At 37.6% G+C, this 27185-nt stretch overlaps 1 protein-coding gene across 1 annotated transcript; it reads right to left on the bottom strand.

Annotated features, from left to right (window-relative positions):
- Window positions 1–947: 947 nt before the first annotated feature.
- Window positions 948–21162, bottom strand: LOC105061265 (uncharacterized). The gene is made up of 9 exons (XM_010945268.4): window positions 20528–21162; window positions 19428–19568; window positions 14463–14879; window positions 10156–10260; window positions 4190–4330; window positions 3025–3228; window positions 2615–2707; window positions 2344–2455; window positions 948–1536 (listed from the first exon to the last, which is right to left on the bottom strand). The coding sequence occupies exons 1-9, from the start codon at window positions 21008–21010 to the stop codon at window positions 1493–1495; spliced, it is 1740 nt and encodes a 579-aa protein (XP_010943570.2). The 5' UTR covers window positions 21011–21162; the 3' UTR covers window positions 948–1492.
- Between the last annotated feature and the right edge of the window lie 6023 nt (window positions 21163–27185).

The raw sequence follows: 27185 nt of genomic DNA, 5'->3' as shown, positions 1-27185 counted from the left end.
TCTATATTATAATTAGCAAGATATATTATGAATGTAAGCATTATTTTCAAATGGTATATGAAGTTTCAAATAAAAGAAATGGAATTGCCAAATGACAGATGTTGTTCTTATTATATGCTCACTTTTTCAGTGCGATAATGGCAAGATATAGTCATGATTCAAATTCTACTACAATGGCAAAACAAGTGGACTCTCTTACCTTAAAGAGGTTTTAAACATTATTTCCTGAACAATTATAATCTTTGAAATTTTTAAGGGAGTTGAAGGCAAATGAACAAAAATATACGCACGAACAAAAAAAAGAATCCGTCAAACGCCTATTTTTCTAGTTCTCTAATGGTAATTAGAAGAAAATTATTGTTTAATATAGACCACGGCCAGATCCTTGTCACGTACGTGTGATGTATTTAAATTTTTTAAACCCATATACTTAATGATCACGCTTCGAACAATGCTAACCGTGGGAAGACCAAGGAAAATGTGGATCAAATTTTCTAAAAATTGACTTTTTAATCATAGGGAAATTGCAAATTAAACAATAACGACTATTGTTCTTTTGATACAACCGTCATCATAATGACATAATGAGTAAGACTGTTAAAACTCCCACTAACGTGAAGACGCTCTAAAGCAGTTGTGACAGCCTTCTTTATCTATGCCCCCCAACAAAAATAATAATAATAATAAAAACTATAAAATCTAGACTTTAAATGGAAAAAACGATGCTCTCATCAATTTAAAGATGTTCTCTGAGGCTGTTGTGACAGCCTTTATTTCACGCCATGTAGACAAAAACAGAAAATCGTAGACAGGAAAGTAGCAAGAAATATCAATATGTTGGGTCAAGGAGGTGCCACCTAACCTCTTTTTTTTCTTTCTTTTTTCTTTTTTTTTTTTTGGCCTAACAGAATATCAGTTGATTAATTTTTCTAAGTCAATAATGAACAATGACAAAATTATTTTGAGATCAGATGCATTGTGGGGGAAAAAAAGAATATCCGCCAATGAACATTCAAAAACCTAGTCCCATCATCAAGTTCTGCTGCCTGACATGGAAAGAACCCATACAGTACAGCTACTTGCTCATCTTCAAACAGGCATCTTCTCTCAAGCATCATCAGATTACATGAGGACATCATAAAAACCTGACCCTTGATCAAAATGTCACCACCTAACTAACAACAATCAAAGAGAATGAAAACAAAAGGCAAAGGATATGCCCTAACACCCAGATTGCTTTCTCGAGCAACCACGCTACATTTTGAGTGCCATGATGCACATCTGATTGTACACTAAAGACAATCCTCCGATAAAATTGCTGAATTGAAAAAACCAACAGTGGTGGATAAAAAGGTGGCGAAGAGATGGAGACTGACTTCCTCTTTTTTTTTCCCCCTCAATTTACATATGCTGAGCAGCAGAATGCCTTCGTAACACTCACAAGCCCATCCACCCTGGCGACACGATGCCTTCACTACAAACGCTCACCAGCTCAATCACCCTGTAGACAATAGAGTTGGCGGATGTTGCCAGAAGCTGCAATACGAATTACAAAAATGGAGTTCAGTAAAACTTCTTGTTTTAGTTTGTAATGAAGCACAGAATCCAAGCGATCACATTGGTTCATCATTATTTATCAGCAATTAGTTTAAGAACAGATTAGTACACAAGCAAGGCCATCTGGCTTTCTCCCTGGATGCAAGTGTCAACTTCCGCTAAATTGAAGATAAATCAAACTGTTGCGTTGGGTTCAATGATGAGGTAATACAAGATTGCATCTTTAGCTGTCAAGTCATATTGAACATCAGGAAATCCCTATGTGCAACGGTTGAAAGGTAAAATTTCAGCTGAAGTTTCAGTGTGGTGTTGCATTCCTCTTGGTTGTGGAAAGCGCATGAATGAATTTGTTGTATACAATGGTGCTCACCATTGGATAGCTACATACATGTCTCTAATTAACAAAGTCTATGGATAAATGAAGGCATGCATGTGCTTCCGATGAAAAGAAAAGGAAAAAGAAAAATTGAAATCATAAGCGAAAGGCATCTGGATTCCAAGTGCCATTTCAAAATGCATGAGCGATGGTCTGAGAGTGAACATTATTTTGGTGTTTTTTGGTTACCCAAGATAGGCATGTAGGAAAAAATGAATTATAATGAAACGGGTTATAATAATTAAGATTTTTCTCAGTTGTTAAGTTGCTGCAAAATTTAACTCGCTAACAAACATGGAAGTCCTTTATTCTCAAGTGAATGAATACCATCTCTAGATCATCTACTTCGACTGATGGGATGCAAAATCAAAATTACATCAAAGGCAAAAAGCATAAGAAGTTAAAATTACCATAGAGCCAGTCCCTAAAATGAGCATGAAGTGCACATGCCAATTCCCGTTTCCTGCCTTCCTCAAGTTGTGCATCCCTTATAGCTTGTTGGATGTCACACATAATTGAATTCTGAAAAGGAACCATCAAATATCTCAATGAATCAGACTCAAGACCAGGATTTACACAACATGCAAACTCGGTAAACAAGATACATGTACAATATACACATAAAAGCCAATGTGTAGCAGCAATTTAGGGTGGGTATCCTTCCAGGATTAGATCACATACATTTTTCTTCTCGGATGCCTTGTAAATCTCAGGCAACGGAAATGGATTACATTTTGTGGACTCTAATGATTCAACTCCAAACCATTTAGGAATCTGCACATCAATATAAAAAAGAGAAACTTATGGAAAGGTAAAAGATCTAGTACTTAGGCAGATACCAATGTTAGAGGAATGCACAAGCAGGTTCCATTTAACCAGTTATAAATTAATTAGATATTCAAGTGAAAGTCATGCAGCACAAGCAACTCTGAAAGGAGTCAAGAAGAAAATACTAATTATTGCCTACTGAGAGACATGTCAAGAAGACAAAAGATTCACGAAAGAAAATATGTCATCCTAGGGGCAGATCATGACATAACCCCTGATGACTTTGCATCCACAGAGCAATGAAATAAAAAGATGAAGCATACCAGAAGATTTGAGAACTGATCAGGATCAAGACATGTAGCAGACTCAGCTTGGACATCAGAGACTCCTGCAGGATGAGAAAGTGAATCATGAGGATCAACCATTCCCAGCACAAGGGGTTCGTTCCATCTATTGATAGTTGCATCAATGCCAAATTGAGCCATGTGTTCCCCCAACTGCGAATAAAAGGTATTGTATGGGGCCACCTGTTCAAGGATAAAAGAAAAGATGTTAATTCTAGAAACAAATTAGATGAGTCTACACACACATGTTTGACAGCTTAGCAACAATCAATTGAAGTTAACTTTGGTCATAGATGATCTAAACTGTAACCATTGACACAGAACAATTGCTTATTCAAAACCGTTGTCAAAGTGAAGGGCACTTCGAAAAACCAAATTGCAGCATCAAGACAAATATATTGTAGTGGCAACCAAGATGATATGTGATCCCATTATTGAAGTGTAAACTCACTTTTAGATGCTTTTATCTCCGTCTCTCCAGTCAACACATAAAATGTAGTTTGGTAGAGAATCATTTGGATAAATACAAGGCTGAAGAAGAGTGCCAGAATGTGCGAGAGAAATTTAAATGCAGAAGATAACATATGAGGACTCCAGGACATGGTAGGTTGAAAAGGGTCAATCAGGTGCTAGTAACAAACTAAAAGACCAATGACTGACTCCAGTATTCATTTCACATTTAAAAGGAGAGCATGTTTTGTCACTGGCTGACGATGATGTAACGACCAAGACATTATTTTGGTTAATAATGCACTCGCTTCTTCTACTTATTTACATAGTAATGTAGACAATAACCCATGAACAAACTTCCCCTGTAGAGAATGCTTTCAGTAGCAAGTAGAGAGTATAAAACAATGACTTTGTGATACTCTTTTACCTGACTCACTTCCCCACACTGACTGCCACAAATTGGTCCTATATGTTCATTGCTTCTACCCATTTTTTTTTTCTTTTGGCCGGGCGGCGGAGTTGGGGGGGGGGGGGGTGATGAAGTCAAAATTTCCAAAATATCAGTTTATATTTAAACTATAAATTACTTGAAAGCACATAGCAGGTCACTTACGGAATTTATAGAAACCATATAAGTGACAAATTCAAATCTACGCTAATAGAAATTGAGCAGAAAGATAAATCACCAACTCACTTGTATTTTATGATTATCTCCAACAATAAGAGGTTGCTGGTTGACCCCCAAGAAAAACACACATTCACGACAATTTGCAATACATATGCGTTTTGCAGCTGCAATGACTTGTACCCTTTCACAATGTTCCACTCGTACAGCCTGCATACAAGTGAAAATCATAATTACCACATTCACAGCAAGGAAGTACAATAGATATTCACTGCAATTGTATGATTAACTAATAATTATCAGCATCATTAACAAATGCCATAGTTGGAAAAAGGCAGCATGACTATGGTTATGATTAACAAACAGAGCACAGGTAATAAGAATACTGCTCTTTCCAAATAAAGAAGACCTTGGAGGCCCTAATTCCCAAAATGAGGAGGAAGTAGAATTTGTCTACCAGACTATACAATAACAAAAAGAAAACAGGCACCATTTGCATTCCAAAATACTTCCATCACATCAATCAATAGCATATCGAAGTAAAGTTATTTTCCATCAAAAAATGAAATACTAAAAGCATTTAAAATTGACCTAGCAATTGTTTCAGATGATTAAAAAATCAAGATTTATTTTGCTGTCAGAAATGCCTAAAAATCTTTTATTACTGTAACTCATGCCAAAATAAAACAAACAAACAAATTAAAAACATAATAATGCATGCACTTAAAAGTAATTTCAGAAGATTTAATGTCTTTCCTCATCCCATCCAACAAAAAGTTGAAAACCTCCACCCAACTACATTGACAAGAGAAACAAAATCTAACTACAATCACAGCTTCATGAACAAGCTATTGGGAGCTTACACCTCTTCCTTTCCATTCTACTTATGAAGAATAACCACCAGGATCATGTGGAGGTAAAATTATTCTCCCATGAGATGACAGAATGTTGAAATCTGCTCTTTCTTCCTTATGACTTGTTAGTGTCTTCCAATAGAGAGTACATATGCCTGACAGCACACAGAAAAAGAGGAAGGGAAGGTGGTGCCTTAATCACTTCAGCAGAATAACTCATGATCAGGAATTCCCTTGTTGCATCATAAAAGGTTTGTGCGCTTAGAACTCCCATGCATATGTCTTTAGCACAACGACTACACTAAATAAATGTGCCTGCCTTGTCAGTCATCACTGACCACCAAATATGCTCTCCCAGCTTTCTACCATAAGCCTTTAAAGAGAAAAAATAAATAAATAAATAAAAGAAAACCATGTGTTGATGCCTTGTCTCCACTTCAGATTTCTGTTTCAATTCTCTAAGGATGGAAACCACCTAAACAGTTGAACTTCTTTGCACAAGGCCAATTGGCTTTCTAAAATCTCTAAACATAACTTATATTCAAGAACCCTTGTGATTGATCAGTGCGATCTTATGAAAAATTGCAACACCCTGCATTACTCATTTTGGCGCTCTCTTATAATTAATCCATAAAAGTGATAGGTTACTAAAAGAACTCATAATAACGCAATACTCTCATAAGTCAATCGGTCAAACATAGTTAGTTATAGAACTTCTTCATGTGCAGGATATCTACTAGTTCTACGTAGCTAACATAATTTTTTTCAGTAATAGCCAAGTATTTTCTGCATCTGCTGCAGCAGCAGCAGCTACGTGATCTGAAAAAACAATTTTTCTCCATCTTTTCTTCATCACCTTTTCTCATGTAACTGCTAAAATACCTTATTTTCTGGTAATGAGTTGTATAAATATTTTTTACTGAACATTTCTCCCCATACAAAAGCATCTTTCCTACAATTTCTTTTACCTTTTTAGATCCTTTATTTCTTGCAGTCATTTCTTAAAGCAATATCTGTCTGGTGTCTCTAGAAACTTGCATTCAATATAAACAAGTGTCCTTGTAAATGCATGTTAACCAACAAAAGATCCAAGCAATTTTGGTTGCTCTAAGTTTTACGAAGCCAAGGAATCCTAAAAACTAACAACTTTTATTGGGGGAAAGGTTCTTTTTTCTCCCTTAAAGTTTATCTTTTATAATCTGTTTTGTTGCTCACCGTACAACATATTGAGCAGTTTATTCACAGATCAAGCTAGTCTGATTTAAATGCCAATCTCTTATTTAGTAATCTGTTTCCCTATACATTCCACCATTTTATATTTAGACCTCCTCTGACTCTTTTTGCTGACCTTCCCCTGTTAGCTCAAACATCCATAATCGCTAGCCCATGCCACAAATCAAACTGCAGAACATAAATCTTGCAACTTAGAACATACCAATTACTGTTTCTAGAAAATAAACAAACCATTCATTAACAGACTCAATGAGTGTCAAAGGTCACTTCATGTACTCTTTCCAAATAATGAATTTGTTACAAAAAATTATGCATGCATTTTTCTAAATCTAAACAGCGCTTTCACTCATTCCAAGCACTCTATCATTGCTCTACATAGACAACAGTATGCACTATCATTTTTCCTTAAATGTACACTCAATTCTCTTCATTATGCGTGTCAACATGAATGGTTCCCATTTCTGAAATAGCATTATGGTTCTTTCATGTCTTCTGATGCAAGTCTCCCATAAAGTAAAAAGTGATAGTGACCATTAATTCTAGCAAAACAATTATTACCATATCACACAATTGCTTATTCTGTAACCACCAAACATTTGTCTGCTTAATTTCTAATTCTCTTTTCCACACATGAAGGTATCTAATCCATGATGATTTCTTTGAATATAAATCCCTCCCATTTAGTCTATTCCTAACAATGTTTATCAATATCCACATATTCCAACCAGTTACAAGCTAACTTTGCTTATTTTCTTTAATTTTCTTTTACACCATAATGCAGTTTGGATGGCATGCTTGTCACTCCAAGTTCCCGCAATTAGCTGTTTTACCTGAACATTCACATCCAACTCCTAAAATTCATGTTGAATATGTTCTCAAATCAGGTAGGCATCACCTACTTGGATACTTGTTGAATTTTTTATATACAGCCTTTATAAATTGGTAGAGAGTTGGCAAAAGTTTTACCTACCCCAATAATGCTAAAAGCAAGCATTGTTCTTTTTAGATATTGATCAAGAATGTATTAGTTTAATACTTTTGCAAAATGCCTTTTTTTCAAAAATTCTTCAACCAATTGGGAAGTTTGAAGAAGAAGCATATATATATATATTAAAAGAGCATAACAAATAATATCTTCTAACATTTTATCTATGAATTTTATATTAGTTAACATTATTTTGTTCTATATATCCCAATATCTCTTTTTCCTCTTTCCAATTTTCATGTGCGTGTGCATGCAACATTGCTGAATGTCATGTAAAACTCAAATTAAAGTAACACTTTTTTTACCGCTTGATGTTTCCAATGTAAACCTAATTCACTGGATTTGATCTCAATTTTTAAGGAGATGTAGTTGATAAACGGCTATAATTGGTAAACCAACAGCACTAGGTCCTACACCTAAAGCATGGCAGCCTGCTTAAAACAACAGATCAGAAGTGATTATGCAAGTGAAGGTCCATAATTTGAAGATCTGTACAGGGCAACTCTGGTTTCACCTGAAGTGTGGCAGCCTTGGTCCTACTTATAAAGCATGGCAGCCTGCTTAAAAACTAATATGGATTCTTTGTGTACTAGAGAGAGAAGATGGGTTGAGGATTGGCTCTAGCAGCTAGATGAGTTGACACAGAGCATGAGACATTGGACCTATATATCATTCATAAAGACTGCTATTTGTTATTTATTTTTACAATCAACTCTAGCATGGAGCCTAATGTAAGGCATTCACCAAAAAATCCAAATAATGACGTCCATCTTAAAACTCAGTCCATTCAATAAATTATGCTGAACTTATATAGAATACAGATCTATATATTGTACCATGTATCATTTAAAGCAGCCACAAGTTATAACCCATATAGTACGACATCACCATTGGTTCTATCTCTCCCCCCGCTTAATTTCTTTTACTTTGTTCATGCAAATTTTCATCTAGTTCCAAGATTGTTCTTCTCATGCATCTCCACCTCCACTAAATTCATCCAAAACCCCATGGCAATTATGTGTAGTCTGTAAAGACTTGTGCTCCCAACTGGTTAAATATACTGATCATAACAAGGTAACAAAGTTAACAATAGTTCATCTAAAGCTAACAATATTTTGCTCTTCTATTCATATAAATCCATAGCAATTCACAAGTACAAATGCCAAAATCATCATAGAAAATATCTTGGAAAATCTACTCAAATGACATTTCCAACATTCTCCAAACTCCAGAATCTAGATGTTGTTTTTCAGTAAATAACAAGAACACATAATCTTTCTTCAACCAAAGCCATTCCACTTTCATCTTGGCATCAAGGCCCTAAGAACGCGAGATATTACAGCTCCTAATTTTTATACTTCAAACATAGTGAGCAAGGATGCACTTCTATCATCCATCCATTCACATTATTAGCCATGTTAGAGCCTTGTAATATAATTTACTTGCAAGATGACATTTTCGTAGCATGGCACCATGGACTCTACTAAACATGGTCTGATCTTTCAGCAGAAATGAATTAATTTTGATTTCTTGAGCTGATAAGTAAATCCAAAAGCATGTAAGTATTTTCTAGCTAACACAAATACAGCTTCGTATGTTGCAACCCAAACTATTGTGGTTTTACCGACATGCTAATAATTTTTTTTTAAAAAAAATGTAAGTTTCATTTATACAGAATTAGACCCCTGCGACAGAAAGTGACATCTAAAAATGGACAGACATCCATTATTGACTAATTGATTCTGCAGCCTCTCATTATGCATCCCTTGACTATTTGAGGAGCTTCGAAACTTTTGCATTTCTTATGTCCTACATGCAAATGTATGGATGACTAACCTGACATTGATTACTATCTGCAATTATGATGGCTTGTGCATACTCTAAACTTCAAACTGAATTTTTACAATTACAGTTTACCATCATATTCTTATAATATTTTTCCTCTATTTCACAGCGCGCTACTTCGTTTGTAATTTCTGAAGACTAATATGTATATTTTATCATGTTATTGCATCATCTTGAGGACAACTAAAATGATTCAGTATGACACTCTACTTTTGATTCAGTCCTTGATCAAAATATAATCTAAAAGCACATTCAAATTTTGCCACTAAAACATTTAAATGTGTACGACGAGAACCTCACAGGGCCTCCAACAAGTTCAAACAAGAGCTAGACTTATACTTCATGAACAAACTGAAATATAACAATTTAATAAGCAAGCTTAGCACAAACTAAAATTAAACCAGCAACCCTTTACAGCATGAAACCATAAAATGCCCACTAATAGTGTATGGATAAAATAAAGCATGAGTAGAGAAAATTCTACATATCAATGCAATGCACCAAAAACAACAAAAGAAATGGAATGATAGTTAAATTATTTTGATCGAGGTTTTAAGAATGATTTCAGTACCCATACTAGTACCCAACTGATACCCCTCATAACAGCACTCAGTATAGTATATCTCCTAGTGCCAACACTCAATATGGTACATCTCTTGGTGTCATGGATTCAAAAGGTGCCAGAACCATATGGTACCGACCAAAACTGGTACTAATGCAAGAGATGAGGCCAAGATTCTGTGTACCAATTTGTAGCAGTCATATTGGTCCACACCAATGCATACTGATCATACCATACCAACTGGTGCATATTGACAATTTCTCATTATTTTGATGCTATCAATTTCAATGGCATAGTCGGTACCAATGCCATCTTATTACAATATTGGTCTGATGGAAAAATTCTCCAAGATTCAATATCGATATTCCAAACCTTGCTCGATACCAACACTTGGTACAAGAGATGTACTAGGTACCAGTTCCCTATCAGTACCATACAGTACACACCATACTAGCTAGTACAATCCAGTACATAGAACCTTGGTATCATATTTCCTAAAATAATAGCCATAACAGATAGCTCAAGAGTGAAGTTATCATAACAGCAGTGTACATACCTTACCAATAGCTCCTAGAATGATGGTTGAATCAGAACACCCATAAACAGTGGCATACTTCAGAGGTGCTAGTATGTAAATTACTGAATCATGGCAATTTAAGACCTGCAGTGAAACAAATAGATGTATTGGGGGAATTTGTAATGAACTTTAGATGTCTAGCTCAATAATAGATTTAGTAATTTCAATTAATTTACTGCATGGGTAAATTTAACAATATTATGATGATAAGAAAGATGATATGATATACAAATCAGCAGTTCATATGCATCACTTTGCATCTATTGCAAGAATAAACTTGTCATACTAACCTCTTTAGTTTCATTTCAAAAGAAATATAAATTGCTCATATTAGAAGAATCCATTGCAAAGAGTTGAAAATAATATAGTAGTTTCCAAAAGGAATTTGTTTGATTTTTTAAAGTGGAGAAAATTAAGGTTGATACAAATTAAGAACAGGGTTCACATTGGTTAAGAATTGGCCACAAAACATTCCCAAATGTTGATGGATTATGCGTTGGTTAATACAGCCCACCTCTTATGAAAGAGGGATTTTGACATGGTTAAGGTTAAATTAAACAAGGTAACTCCTCTTTTTTTGCCAGGTTGGATTATGGTAAACCTAAAAGGAGAATTGGAGTTGGACCTATCAAGGATTCTATGCCACAGTGGCAATTAGGTTGGGTCAGATTGGATGCGAGTAGGGTCAGATGTGGGTTGGGTCAAAAATTTGGAAACCTAAAGCTGCCCAGTTATTTAATGGGTTCAAAATCTAGACCCAAGCAAAAAATTTTTATTAAACAAGTAACCTAAACTTGGCCTGGACAAGCCATTTAATAAACAGGTTGAACAGGTTACATAGGTCTTAAACAGGTTAAATGAATTTAAACAAATTCAGCAGGTATTGAATGAGTCGAGTCATGACCCAACCTAGACAATAAATGGATCAAAATGGGTTAAACAGGTCAAGACGTTAGACCTGAACTCTAGCTATTTAAAAAACAGGTTAGATCACAGGTCAAACCATTTATAGCCAATACCAATTTATGCCACCTGAACCTGCTTAAAGTGGATCAATTGTAGGTTAGTTTGGTCGGGTCATAAATTGCCACCCCCACCTCTATGTCCATTGTTTCTATGCCATGTAAGGGTTTGAAATCCACTTAAACAATTAAATAAAAACTTTGTTGTGATAGGATATGTTTAGGAGATTTTTTTTAGTTGAATCATGTCAAAAAGACCCCATGATTTTTGAGTAAATAAGTCAGACTCCCAGCCAACAAAAACTAATGGTACTGCATCAATTCTTTTCTCCCCAGAAAAAAAGTACATATATTTGCTACTGAGTATGAACTATTGGGCATCATCCTAAATGTTGTTCAGAGGTTGGTGAGGAAAGAAAGAAACTTTTGATCTCTGATAAAGCTTTCACACGCGCGCGCGCGCACACACACACACAGACACACACACACACACACACACACACACATATATTTGCTACTGAGTATGAACTATTGGGCATCATCCTAAATGTTGTTCAGAGGTTGGTGAGGAAAGAAAGAAACTTTTGATCTCTGATAAAGCTCTTTCTTTTGATCTCTGATAAAGCTTTCACACACACACACACACACATGAGGTTTACTAATCTTTAATAATCAAGTATCAATATCCAGCTCATAACTGCCTTCCATAATTTTTTTTCTTTTATTTCACACATATATGAGGTTTACTAATCTTTAATAATCAAGTATCAATATCCAGCTCATAACTGCCTTCCATAATTTTTTTTCTTTTATTTCATATTTTCAAGCAAGCAAAATGCTTGTCATCTCGGCCAATATGAAAACTATTATCATATTTTCTTTGTAACTGGTTGATATTGCTATTCTCTATCATACTATTATATTTTCTTCACAACTATTATTATCTATGTAAAGGTCAAATGGAATGTATGCTCATTCATTTTTCATAATAAGTATGCAATATTGTTATCTTAAGTAAGAAGAAATAGCCAACTTGCTTCAACATACATCCTTATTAAGTTAAAAATTGGGAAACTCATTTGAGGTAGAAATGAAGACAATAACCAGCTTTAATTCATAATTTAAATGTACATGCTATCAAATATGAAGGATCGACATTCTACTGAAGTTTGAAAATGCAATAGCAAAATTTCCTCAAAAGAGAAGAGGGGGGATGGCAAGCACTAAATAACAACTTTTCCCTCAAGGCTCTCTTTCTTTCTCTCTACAATTATAACAATTTACAGGATTCAGTATATATACCATAGTTCCTTGCTATCTTCTATGATGAATTATATGATTCAATCGAAATCAATCAATGAACACCAACAGTTATGTTCTTCAGTTAAATAGCAATGGCAAAAAAATGATCTAGAAAACAGGTTGCAACTAGATGGCATGATTTCATGGATACCTTGCCTGTTGTTCAAATGTCCATATAAATATCAAAAAATTATGAATGAACTATTTAAGTATCACAGCAAAAGATGACTATCACATAATATTAAGTTGCATTTAGTTCTCAGACCCAATTAAACAAGGTTTTTTGGTTCTAGATGAATATACTAGCTTTTAATCTATGAGCGGAAAGGAAAATGCATGCAGCTTATTACCAAGCATTATAACTTTCCTGCATATAGCATTTGATATTGCAATCACCTCTTCGCTATCAAGAATTTGTGATACAGGGGATGAGGGGGAAGTCAACCAAATGGAAAAGTTCGTCAACTCTTACCTTGCATAAATGTCTTGCACTCCCTGTAGTCCAGCCGATGTATAAATTCTTTTAAGGGCATAATATGCTCATAAGAAATTTAAGGCATGCTCTAAATTTCTACTCTTAATAGTAGGAATGGTTAGGACACAGCAAGACAAATCCTGTGAGAATCTTCTTTTTTTCCACCGTTTGTTTCGGTTCTGATTATTTGATGCAAGACAAAAGGAAAAAGTCCCAAACCTGCAAGTTATTCAGTTCTTATTCTTAGATCAACAACTAATAGTTCGTCAGTCTTTAATTGGCTATAGATTGATCCTTAAATAAAAATACAGAACTGAAGCAATACTGAAGCTTTTTTTCCCCACCATTGGTTAAGCACCTTCGAGAAGCCTTTTTTATTTTACATTGGATTTATATTAAAAATCAAATTTGATTATATGTTGTTTCATAGGTGATCCTAAAGCCATTAGACTCCCATTCGAATATTACAAGTCACAGCATTTGTAATTTGAACACAGGCAAACTGTTGACTGAATTTCTCACTCTATAGATGTCTGTTTATTAAAACTCAATAGTTTCTAAATAAAGTATGAACTTCTATTTTTATAATTCCAGTATTGCTCACCAAGTTTTTCCCATGGACAAACTCTCCTAGCAAACCTACTAAAGCATCTGATACAAGCCCACCCATCATTTGCTTTCTTTGGGATCAATTGCCGACAAGAAGCCAAAAGACTATTAAAATGATATATGGTTGTATAATATTTTTTGACTCCTTGGTAGGTAAGATTGCAGACCAGCCAGTATCATGGGTACCATGCAACGAGGGTTGGAAAAGACTGTATGAGATTTCAAGGTAAATGTCTCTTATTACTCCCAGAGTCTCCATCAAAGATATTTTGCCAGCTGCTAAGCATCAGATTCATGAGATTTGAGGCAAAAAAAATAATAATAATAATGAAGTATTTGTCTAAGATTCAATAACATGAGAATTGGTTCCAGTTGATTTTCTATTCCTTTGCTTTATTAGATTGCTTCTTTTTTTTTTTTTTTTGGCAAAATCATTAACATATGATCAATAAACATCGACTCATGAATTCTTCAATGAACACATGAAGTTTAACTAGAAGCACAAAATAGTTACAGGGCATCTTAAGTGAGAAATGGATCTTCATTTTCTTGCAAAACAATTTATGATAACCTGATATCAGTTGGACGTGATTTTTGATATCTTGTCATTGCTGGACCAACTGCAACACCTAGAAAAATTATAATTGTCAAAACTAAATAGACTATCATGATTATTTTTTTTCTTGACCATAAAAAAAAAAGGATAAATTTGTTAGCATGTACTTAAAAAAATCAGAGGCCGCTTGTTTTCCTCAAAAAATAAAAACATATGTTTGTTCTTAATAAATAGCATACTACTGATGCAACATTACAGAGTTCAACCACGGTGAAGTCCAACCAATTAAAATGTGAGCATGTGAGCACAAAACATATGGAATGACTACATGATCTCTGGACCGGTGTCTACTTTTAACATTAAAATTATACTTCACCCTCACCTTTACGGAATGGCCCTTGATATCACATGCCTGCTTGACTACAGAAGCTTTAGAAAAACCCTCAACAAAAGTCTGACTCCTTGCAGCATTGCTTTGCATAGTGGTCCCACTCAGCGAGCTGCTGCATTGGGCCCTCACATGACTCATGCAGGCATCAGTCATAGCCACATCCTGATCTGAGGTGTTAACTGGGCCATTTTCTCTGACTGGTACTTTCTCAGCAGTATGCTCCAATGAAGCAGCTATATTCTGCAAAACCCAGTCATGAACATGCGCAGCAGGCACAGGAACAGCTGGCATGTCGGGATCTGAATTTGCAAAGAAAGGAGCTGCCTCTCTCAATGGTATTTCTTCACCACCCTTCTCACCAATTTGAATGAGCAAGCCAAGGTGTTCAAACCTTTCTAATGTTAAAACCTACAGGCAATTTGAACAAGAAACCTTATAAATAACTACAAATTTGGGTTATCAAATACAGAAAATCCTGGTTTCATAGATACCGTTAAATGATTGTAGAATGTCAATATTCATCTTGATAACAGGAAAAGGAAAAAGGACATTATACCTCTATCATATTTGAGGAAAGCAAAAAAACGCATCTCAGTTTACAAAGGCACAGATGACTATAAAGTGTATTGCTAGAAATTATAAAGTTGTAGTGAGACCATTATACGATAGCAGGATGTCAAGAAAGTTTCCTCTCTTGCCTTCACAAGTGAAGGCGATATGTAAATTATGCACCTCACCACCAGTAAATTCTCATTGCAAATGCCTGCTGCTCAGTTCCCTGTATGTAGAACTTAATACAAAGCTCAAACATAACGATAAAAAACAAGTCTTACAGGATATATTCAGAGTTGAATCTACAGATATTTTCATAGCCATCAGGTACCCAGGCCAATTCTCCAGATGCACCACTTATTTTCTAAACTAATTGTATTAAGTAACTTCAGTAAGATGCCACAATGTCAGTCAAGCATAATTATATATTGAATCTTCAAGTTTAGAAGTAATAGTGAGTAACCAGAAATCCCAAACATAGACATACTAGTCTCAGACGTGAGAACTTATATAACATGTACTACAAGATATATTCTTGATAAGTTTGCATTGCATCCTATAGCTTATCAGGAATATATCAGATCAAACCCTAGAAAATGAACTACACATCATATCGATAGATGTAATCACATAACTTTAATTTTTCTAATAGAATATAAGCTTTACACCAATTCTAATTTTTTTTCTAGCTAATCCAGTTGATTGATAATTGAATCCATTTATATGTGTATATCTAGGAATCAGGAGAAGTACACCATACAAAGTACAAGAGTATATAAAGAAGATATGACATAGAAAGTACAAGAATATATATAACATATATATAAGTTATGACAAAAAGAGAGATCTCAGTAGTCGCATACAATCCTTCTGAAATTTCTTTCGTTGAATATTTTATTAAATTCAAACCATGACAACTAGTTAAAGTTCAAACATGATACTTTTCAAGTGCTAAGAAGTTATTTTATTATTTTACCTTGTCCTTGTTAGATAAAACTTAACAAAACAAAATGACCAGACAAAATGTACTATAAAATACGAACTATTTTATGATTTAATGGAATTAACTCATCATCATTTAAAGTTTAAATCATAACAATCTCTATACTGCTAATTACAAAATGATCTCTAGGCAGTTCTCTATTTTTTTCCAATAAGAGTTACAAGAATGAACATATGATACATGCCCACACATGGCCATATTGAAATTCAAAAGGACAGCATTAACTTCAAACTTTACTAAATTTTGGCACGTGCAGTGCACATGCTTTGTTCAAGAGAAGAAAACATTCAATGGATGAATGATCCCACATGTCAAGACTGCTTGAAATAGATTGGAAAAATAATCTCCCCTTTACTCTCATTTGCGTCTTTTATTTCTCCTTCTTGGTGACTTTAGAGTGAAAAATAGAAGGGCACTATTATAAACAGGAAGTGCATATAAAATGAGGGAAGAAAGAAGCAAACATACATAGAGTTGGAGACAAAAAGTAAGCAGTGGAGACACATGGGCTCCACTTTGAGTTACAATAGTAGAGATCTCATATAAATCACTCAAATAAGGTAAACTCAATCAAATAAGAATAAATTGTTAAAAATTGTCAATCACTATTCAAGACTATATAAAGCAAGATTTGCCATTAAAGGTACACCTCACCATCTCATACCATACCGCATGCTAATAGCATATAGGATGGTGCTAGCACAGTCCATTACCAACAAAGCAAACCTTGATATAAAGTCTAAGAAGGCAAAATGAAGTTGCACATTGACATTGGAAATTAATTATCTGGATTTCATCACAGCATTTATTTACATTCTTACTAATTTATTACCGGATTCTGGTGTATATGAATGCACCAATATTTTGTAACATTTTGAGATATTAAATGATCCAGCTGAGCACTTTAAGGTGATCTAAAAATTAGCTCGTGTCATTTGGACTGTATTTATGATCATAGTATTCATTGGGAAGTAACCAACTCCAAATTTTATAATGGGATTAATGACAGATCTAATTCAATACTCTTACAATTTTACTATGTAATCACTTGGTAATACATATCATGTGGTACATGTAACATCATGATGCTTTTCATCCCTACGCTGCATGAGCTATGCTATTCCAAAGTATTAGTCAATGGCATTTCAGGTTAAGCATATCAAATTATCAGTTATCCCATAGTGTAATGATTCTTAGCTTTGCTAGTGGTCTCACAGCTCCCCCAACCAGCAATTCAGGATAAGCTAATCAATCACTAGACCATCAATTAAAGTATTGATAGTTAAACAACCAAATTGATATGAATGACCATAGCTGACAACATGGACTGCTGCTCAATACTATTTGCACCTTCCAAATAAGAAATAATAACAGGATAGGTCGTTAAACAGTTTTAAACACAATGATATTAGACAATTAGTTTCCTCATGGAACTTTAATGTTACTTGAATGCTGGTCATGTGATTGTTAGGGGTGAGTTAGCAGTTTAACCAACCAAACGAGAGCCTGAAATGGCATGTTCAACGTAATCAGTCACCCCAAAAAAGCAGCCTAACCTGGTTAAATTATTTAATGATTGAGGGTGAACATAGAAGCTCTTTTCTCTCCTTTACTTTTTCATTTTTTTTCACAATTTATCCAAATGTCAACCAGCCATGCAATGTTTATATCTTTCAAGAATAAAGCATAGATCTCCATCTATAACTAGGTGAGATGACTTCACGTGGAGTTACTCCAAAAGATCCAACTATAGATTCTCACCGCATCCTCCTCGAGAAGAAATAGACGACAGTGCGTAAACTCCAACAAGGAAACAGGCTCCTTAACTTCTTCAAGGATGGCAACCATAGAGGGCAATTAATAAGCCAAGCTCACTGTAGCTTGGCGTTGAAATAAATTACTCGAGAGTAACCTCACAGTTGTAGTATGTGCTAATCAAAATTATTAGGCCAAGCCCAAGCACAACCAAAAAACTTATCTGAAAGGCCACAACTGACTTGCAAGGTTCAGGGCAAGTAGAGAGTGTAATATTCCTTGGGAATCTATAGTGATTGAGAACAAAATATTATTTACTTCCACAGGATATGAGGCAACAAATAAGTGGCAGGTGTCCTTTACTATCAGCAATAGCCATGTACAAGTAGTGTAGGAAAATTGATGCTGCAACATGAAGAGGGCTAAGGAGATGAGAAAAGAGGAAGAAAACCATAGGGCCCAAAGGATATATAAGAACCTAACATCCTAATGAAGTAGGTAAACCTAAGTTGGAGAAAGGAGCTCCAGTTCAATGAGGTGAACTGGTGAAGACACAAGCGAGGGAAATGGGAATTGCCAAATAAAAGGATAACTTAATTGCATGTCATTTTGTGCAATGGTTATATGGAAATTTTAATTAATGATATGAGTAATACATCTAAATATAAAGAAATGATCCCAAAAATTAGAACTTGTAACCTCTTCACCAAATATTTTTTTTTTAATACTAGAGCTGTTAAGTGTGAAGTGCTTGTTATATCCAGGGATGTAAACAAGCTGGATATGAGTCTAGCCAAGCCTAGCTCTAGCTTAGCCCATTTATATTCGAGCCAAGCCTAAGTTAGGCCACGCTCAAGCTAATTGTGAATAGCTTGTCTAAGATCTAATGAAAATTTGAAATCATTTAATACTTTCATTTATATAATTTGAAATAATAATCTCCTTTAAATTTTAATTGTATAATTATAATACATTCTATTCTACAAAGTCTATACTAATTTATAACAAATAATTTTTCAAATAATTATATTACTATTATATTATAATAATAATTAAAATAGTTGTATAATATAAAAATATTTAAATATTAGTGTATTTCGAGCTAAACTTGAGCAAGCAAAGCCTAACTATAGCTCAACTTGTTTCTTAACAAAGCAAGCCGAACTCGAGCAAGTTCGTGAACAGCATGCTCATTTGTCAACCCTAGTTGTCTCCATTTGCCTAAAATCCTAACATTCTAGATGAAACATCACATATGACCTATGTCAAGCATTAACTGCTGCAGTTAAGACATTTTTTCCATCACAAGATTCAAAAATATTCAATGCCATTAAAGAGTTTTTCTAACCAGTATAAGCAGATATACATTCCTTGCTTAAGATTATAATATTACACCAATGACAAAATGCAACCAACAATCATGCTTTTAGCAGGCTTGTGCTGGAGGAGAGAAACGGAAATTACTAAATAATGGGGTTGCTGCAGCATATAATAATATAAGAACCTACTAATTAAAGATAGTATTTAGCACATTTCTAGGGAAAGAAGAGAAATCAAAGAAAATGATGCAGAAAAGGTTTCAAATAACACTGATGAATATTATGGAAACATGATGGAGGATTAAAGTTGTATCTCTATTAACCCACCAGACACTCATCACCCTCGCCTTCAACTGACTCTGCCAGAAGATCCAGCATGTTAGCCATATGCTTCTGCAGATAAGATAATTGATGTGCCTCTTCATCAGCTTGTGAAGGCATAGAACGCCGACTATTACTGCGTACAAGCTGCAGTTGGAAACCAGCATTTTTTATCACTAAAACCTCGAAACAATGAATATGTGGTAAATATATGTAAAATTAACATTATTTAACTGTCTAAACTGAAGCGCAAAATCAACATGATGACTAATTTCAAAATGATGAGTTCAGCTTCCATTTATGACCTTCACATTTTTGAATTTTTTTTTAATATTCGAAGCTTCTCAAACCAATAGAAGAAAGACTCACTGAAAGCATCTCTACGTTTATGTTGAGCTTAAAAAATAACAAAACCGCTTTGTCAACCTCAATTCAAGATGTAATTTGCTAGAACTAGTCAGCCTTACACCACCACTCTTCCTATTCATTGCCAACCTGTGCATCTACATTGACCAAGTAGATGAACAGCAATTTCAAACATCCGCTATGTCAGTCCATGCTCACAGATCGCCCATGCTTCCATCATAACAAAGCTACTAGTATTGCACATCAACACCATTCACCAGGTTTCAAATATCATCAGAAACACTGTTTCACCGATATAGTATAGGTTTTTGATGGGAGCAAAATCAATGGGAGAATTTCACAATGAATTCCGTGTATTACAATGACTTTTTCCATTTAAAACTTGGTCCTCCATTTTACAACATTTTCTGCAGCAGCAACCATACTAAGTAGCAACAAGCTTCGGGGTGGTATCCATCAGTCACACGCAACAAGTATCCAGTATAACCTCAGCAATCCAACGATCAACAATTTCATCACAAATCAAAAGGCACTTCCATCACATGCTTGGACATCAAATAAAAGGCATTCCGGCTAAAGTTCCTTTTTTTTTTTTTTCTTTTTTGTGTGCTAAATTTTGCCACAAGCAAGTCTATTTGATGACGTACTCGACTAATTTCAGAAAAATACGGATCGATTTCGAATCAGGCATTAAAACTCTCAAAGAAAGAAGCGGAATCGAAAAAAAAAAAAGCCCCTACCTGGATCGGCGAGAGGGCGGAGAAGAAGCCGTCGAAGGCGGAGGTTGAGGGCCACACATCGGCGACGGTGACGGAATCCTTGTGCGCCTTGGGGAGGAGGCGCTTGTAGGTTTGGATATAGAGGAAGAGAACGAGGTCATAGACGTCCGCCGTCCCAGCGGGGTCGGGTGGATCGGAAGGGAGGACGGAGGCGAGGGTGTCAAGGACGAGGCGGGCGTGGTCGGGAGAGATCTGGAGGGCTTCCGCGAGGGCCGGGGCGTCGACTCGGCCAGGGCGGGTAGAGGACAGGCCGAGGAGCTTGTCCCGGAGGGGGCCTAGGGTTAGGGTTCCGTCGGAGAAGATGAGCTTGGGGATGGGGAGGAGGCCGTGCTCGAAGGGCTCGCGGCGGGGGCGGAGGAGGAGTGGGGCGCCAGCGCCGGCCCCGGAGTCGGAGAGCGGGGGAGGTGTGCTTGGGGTCGAGGGGTCGCGTCCCTCGTCGCTCATCTCCGCTTCGTCTTCCTTCTCGCGACTGGCGGCCCGAGAGGAAAGGAGGCGGGCGCTCAGATCTCGGAGCGAATGAGATCGGAGGTAAGTGAAACAGGATTGAAGAATATAAATTCTTTTTTGTTGGGAGCTGTTTGCAAAGAATACCTTATTGGTCGTTTATATTGTCTCATCATATGCAATTTGTATTAGATATTCTGTCTCGCTCTCTATCTTGGAGAGATTCGTGTCCGAGACTCTTGACTTCCGGCCGAACTAGCACTAGGGATTTGGATGAAGTCATTATCCGGAAGCAAGATCTTCGTACTTACTCGTTGCAGTAATTTAGATTAAATTAAAATTGTATATCAAGTTATATTTCTATTTTTCGCTGCATGTATCATATGTCACAGTTTCCCGCCAATATGGGGGCCTCCTGCGTCAGGCCCCTCAAGAGTAGAATAGTCATTTAATAGTATCCTACGACCGTTCTTGCCTAAATGTGCGTGATAAAATATGCCTTTTCTTTTAGTTAACACTTAACGGCTTCTGTAACTGGATTTAAGTGAACCCACTTGTAGAAGACGCCATTTTCCAACGTGTAGACTATTGTAAGTTGACGAAGACTTTACAAGTGAAACTAATATTTGGAAATCCTTTTGCCATATTTTATCTTTCGATCAAACCAACCGTAATAGCGATCGGTATAGAGATATGATTAATATTATTTTAATAATATAATAAAATATAATTATTATTTTTAAATAAATATATAATTTTATTTTATAATAATTATAATATCTATATAATAATAATAAAATAATATATGGATATTAGGAATGGTATTCCATATCAATATGTGAGATTATAGGATAATCACCTACAATGTGACGTACCAAATTTTATTTTTATATTTTTTAATAAAAAATAAAAGTACAAATCATATGATTAAAAAAAAATCTATCTATTTATATTTTACATAATAATAGTAAAGCAATATACGGGTATTAAGGATGTTATTTCATATTGACACATAAGATTATAGAATAATCTTCCATAATGTCAAATTAAATTTTATTTTTTATTTTTATAATTTTTTAAATAAAAAATATAAATATAAATAATATGATAAAAAATAATATCAAATGCAGTAACCAGATCATTTTTGGAAAGAAAACTTTAGAAACCGTTTTGATCTCATCATGAGATTAATTGATGAGAATAATTTTTAATATAAAATATTATCATTATTATCAATTAAATCTCCGCAACGCAGAGGTTGGGTGTTAGTTGAAAATATTAGTTATAAATACAATAACTACTGCCACATATAGCCCCAACTACATGCATTCCTTCACCATATATGTGTAAATGCCACCTAAGTGACAGTAGTTGATTCAGCTTTTTACCCTTGCAGCTTATCTTGCTATGGTTGTTGTGATTTGACATAATTATTCATGCAATAACTAAAATACTTGGATAGGAGGGGAGGGGAGAGTGATACCTTGCTATTTTATGGAAATGACCTTGCTTGTGGAGTAAGGAGAATCATATATGTTAGCCAATGTATGTTCTCGCACAAGCATATTAAGGGCTTCAATTTCCACTTCTCACATGTCTACTCCTTTTTTAAACACTTTTGATCGCCGTTAGTCGGTTTGATGCACGTCTGATGGGGTGTAAAATATTCATGATAGCAATTAGTTCATACTTATCATGGGCCAAGCTTCTCTGACAGTGCCCATGGTTGTCATGATTCTTCTGGATACGAGTTGAGCGCTGCTCAAAAACAAACGGTCAATCCGTTACTCATCTACATCAAGAAGAAAATTGGTCTTGCAAAGGGCCGAAAACTGGTGGCCGACTTCATGTAATAAAGGTGGAGACTACAGAAAAAAGATGCACTGAGACATGACAGGAGACCTCTCCACAAACACCAATTGGGATATTAACTTTCTTGCAAATAATGGTGGGGGAATGAGTCAATCAAACTTCTAAATTAGACATCACCATTGTGCGCAATATTTATATATTTTTTCTTTTGATAAACTAGGAGGTCGAAGATGTCGAGAAAATAAATTACAAAGAGCAAATATATATGCAATCCAAAGCGTCATATTGAATCTGTAGGGAATTTTGCCTTTCTGAATGCATGATGCACCTCAAAATATTGTAGCTGGGATATGGTTTGACTTATATATTTAAGGACAGGATGACGTGGGCTAACCAGGGAATTTCTAATATACAGCAAGTCCTCTTCTAAAATGATCTTAGTACAATGTAGTTCGTGAATGCTCAATATTTATATTTAAAGGAGTAGATAGAAGAAAGGTGTTGGTACTGCTTATAAGTGAAGTCTCAAGATGTTTGTATCAACATTTGGATTCAAATAGTCTCTAAATTTAGTTCACCCTTCACTCTAATACATTACCTGCTAACTGCAAAAACCAAGTAAAAAGTATATGAAAAGTGTGTGTAAAAGGGGGTTCAAGTTTTTTTCTTTTAGTTTGTGCGCATGCGCCTTTGGATCAGGGAGCATAAAAATAGGTTGAGGATTCTCTGCTGCCAAACCTACTTGAATATTTAGAAAGTGAGATACACTAAAATATAAAAAAGATGGATTTTTATGAAAAGCCACCACTTAACTATACTGGATGATGAGGTTGAAAATTAATTTATCAGATCAAAGACCTGCAGCAACCGATTAGTACTAGAGGAAGGGTACTTGCCTTAATTAAAGAGGAAGGAGAAAATGGTGAGGATAAGAGTGCGCAACAATCCTAGGAGCCCATTCATTAGACGGCTCTTTCTTAACACAACCGCCAATCTCATCCTAAGAGGCCGAAGTTTGCTCCCTGATGCACACAGCTGCTCGATGATCTTGATTCCATTGGAGCTCAAGGAGAGAGGAATGATGTCGGCATTCTCCCATGTCATCTGATAGAGATTTAACCCCAAACTACTCTCTATATCTCGAAAAATCTCATCGGGAAGATACTCTCGAGCAGAAAGTTTGGAAAATAGAATGCTATCTTGAGGAGGTACAGAATGGGAGCTAGAAGAATGACGATAGCATTAGCTTTAACTCACGAGCCCCCTTCTCCAGCATGATAATAGAGGAACTGTTGGGTGGATGTCTGGCTAAGACACCACCTCCCAAGATCTTTCCAGTACCACACGATGCAGCAGGAAGAAAGAAGAAATAAAACAAAAGGAAAAACAATCAAAATACGTGGATCAGCCACAAAAGGGCTCGCCTCCACAAGGCATGCAAACTTCACTATGAAAAGAAAATTTTACAAGAGGAGACCTCACCCTCAACCCTTGTACACCAAATTCTCTCTCACATGAAGTTCCCCTCACAAAAGCTCTCTCTCTCTTGGAGACCCCCCTGAACCCCTGAAGAGCCTGGCAACCGCTGTCCAGGAGCCTCCTGCTCCTTCTCTCACAGCGCCCTCGCCCCTCTCTCTCTCCTCTGGTTCGTACGGCGGCGAGAAACCGAACCCCCCCTTCTGTTCGTTCTCAGGGCCTTTTTAAGGCTTAAACATAGGTTAAAACTTGATTAGAGAGTGATTAGGAGTCCTAAACAAAGCCAAAAACCCTCCTGGACCGTCGGATCAAGACCGGGAGCCATCTGGGCCGTTGGATCGCGCTCCGGTCCACGGAATAGTGCCGTGGACCGCGAGAAACGCGTGGGAAACGCCCACGCGGTCCACAGACCGCGCCGTGGACCACCCGGTCCATGGTGGACCGGGGCAAGGGGCCAGCAGGCCGCTGGGTCGCGCGTCCCGCGCGGGCCTGGGCCTGGGTCCCGCGTCCCGCGTGGGCCTGGGTCCCGCATCCCACGCGGGCCTGGGACGCGCGTCCCGCGCGCCGCCGCCTGCGGCCGCGCCGCTGCCGCCCGCCGCCCGCCGCCGGTCGCAGGCGGTCCTCCGCCGCCTCGATTCTCGTGCCGACTTCAAAAGCTCGTATCTCCTCCATCCGAGCTCCGTTTCAGATGATCTTGGTCTCGTTGGATTCTATTTTTCGCCGCGAACCTCGTTGTGGGCTCAATGTGAGCTGAATCTTGAGGCATCAAATCCTAACAATCTCCACCTCGACTCGATATTCGGCCTCCTCCAAACTCCGAGAGCTTCTGGATCTCCTCGCCCCCATGCCCTGGGGCAATCGCCTGCTGATCATGGATGGGCAAACATGGGAGTCGAGCCAGGCTGCTCGATCCCATCTCCGTCATATGCTGTGCTCCTCCTGACCTGAGACCTGCTCGGGGCATCATCCTGCGGCAATAGGAATCTTACCTTGCGACGTCGCCTCTCGTCCTCCCGAGTCTCCTGTCTCGTGCCCGATCCGCCTCCTGGAGCTCCACCTCGCTCTGGGCTCCACCTGGCTCCCGATGCTCCATCTCGCACTGGGCTCCCTGCCAGGTAATAATATCCTCTGCTCCCCTTCTTCTCCTCCAGCACAATCCTATCACCGCGTAGCACCCTCAGGATTCCTCCACCAGCTACCGTCCTGTAGCCTCTCGAATCCAGTCTGCTAAGTGAGATAAGATTCCGCCTGAAATCGGGTATGTATCGGACCTCCCCCAATCTCCTCGCTGCACCATCATGTGTCCTCCAGCTGACCGTCCCAATGCCTCTGATCGCACAGCTCGATTCATCCGGCAGATATACAGTGCTCTCACTGTTCTCCAGGGAGTCAAACTGCTCCTCTCTGCAACACACATGATAGGGGCATGCAGAATCTAATATCCACTGCTGGGAAGAAGTAGATACCTTGTCAGATATCTCGAAGACATCTCCATCTAAATCACTGCCGGCCGTCGCTACAGCAGCCACCGTCCGATTTTTTAGTTAAGGGCAATCTCTGGCTAGATGCCCCAACTCTTCACACCGGTAACACCTGATTTTTCTCAAGTCCCTCCTGGACTTAGACCGCCCTCGTTGCGATCTCCTGTCGCTCCGTCTACCGCTTCCTGCACCTCCAGAAGCCACCAAAGCTGAGCTATCGACATCTGAGCTCGAAGCTGGGTTCTCCCTCCTGAGAACCTCGTTCTGGAGTATCACCGCGGTGACCTCATCCATCTTGATAGTGCTCTTCCCCACTAGAAGAGCAGTCACCAAGGACTCGTACGAAGAAGGAAGCGACGCCAGCAAAACCAGCGCCCTGATCTTCTCCTCAACGTTCTCGCCAACGTTGAGAAGGTCGGTGAGGATCTTCTGGAAGTGGCTCAAATGCTCCTGCACGCTCTGTCCCTCAGTCATCCGTAGTTGGTAAAACTGCCTCCAGAGGAAAAGAGTGTTGGTGAGAGACTTCGCCATGTACAACTCCTCGAGCTTCGATCACAGCACCGTCGGGGAAGTCTCGCTCAGCACATGGATCACCACCTCATCCGTCAGGCAAATGCGGATGGTACTCACCGCCTGCATCTGTAGCCATTTCCAATCCTGCACTTCTATGGTGGTCGGCTTCTCATCACACAAGAGAGCATCGATCAACCCCTGTTGGATGAGCACGTCCTTCACCCTTGCCTGCCACAAGAAGAAATTGCTCTTACCATCGAACTTGTTGATCTCCATCTTGATTGTTCTTGTTTTCTCCATCTTCAGTCTTGCTCACCACCACTGCAATCTGCGTTCTTGTACCGCCTTGCTCTGATACCACTTGTTGGGTGGATGTCTGGCCAGGACACCACCTCCTAAGATCTTTCCAGTACCACGCGATGCAGCAGGAAGAAAGAAGAAACAAAACAAAAGGAAAAACAATCAAAATACATGGATCAGCCACAAAAGGGCTCGCCTCCACGGGGAATGCAAACTTCACTATAAAAAGAAAATTTTACAAGAGGAGACCTCACCCTCAACCCTTGTACACCCAATTCTCTCTCACATGAAGTTCCCCTCACAAAAGCTCTCTCTCTCTTGGAGACCCCCTTGAACCCCTGAAGAGCCTGGCGACCGCTGTCCAGGAGCCTCCTGCTCCTTCTCTCACAGCGCCCTCGCCCCTCTCTCTCTCCTCTGGTTCGTACGGCGGCGAGAAACCGAACCCCCCCTTCTGTTCGTTCTCAGGGCCTTTTTAAGGCTTAAACATAGGTTAAAACTTGATTAGAGAGTGATTAGGAGTCCTAAATAAAGCCAAAAACCCTCCTGGACCGTCGGATCAAGACCGGGAGCCACCTGGGCCGTTGGATCGCGCT

Source organism: Elaeis guineensis, chromosome 1 (assembly GCF_000442705.2).
Source record: "Elaeis guineensis isolate ETL-2024a chromosome 1, EG11, whole genome shotgun sequence".
Taxonomy (NCBI): Eukaryota; Viridiplantae; Streptophyta; class Magnoliopsida; order Arecales; family Arecaceae; genus Elaeis; species Elaeis guineensis.
Note: the sequence above shows the minus strand (reverse complement) of the source record. Positions and strands in the feature narration are given on the sequence as shown.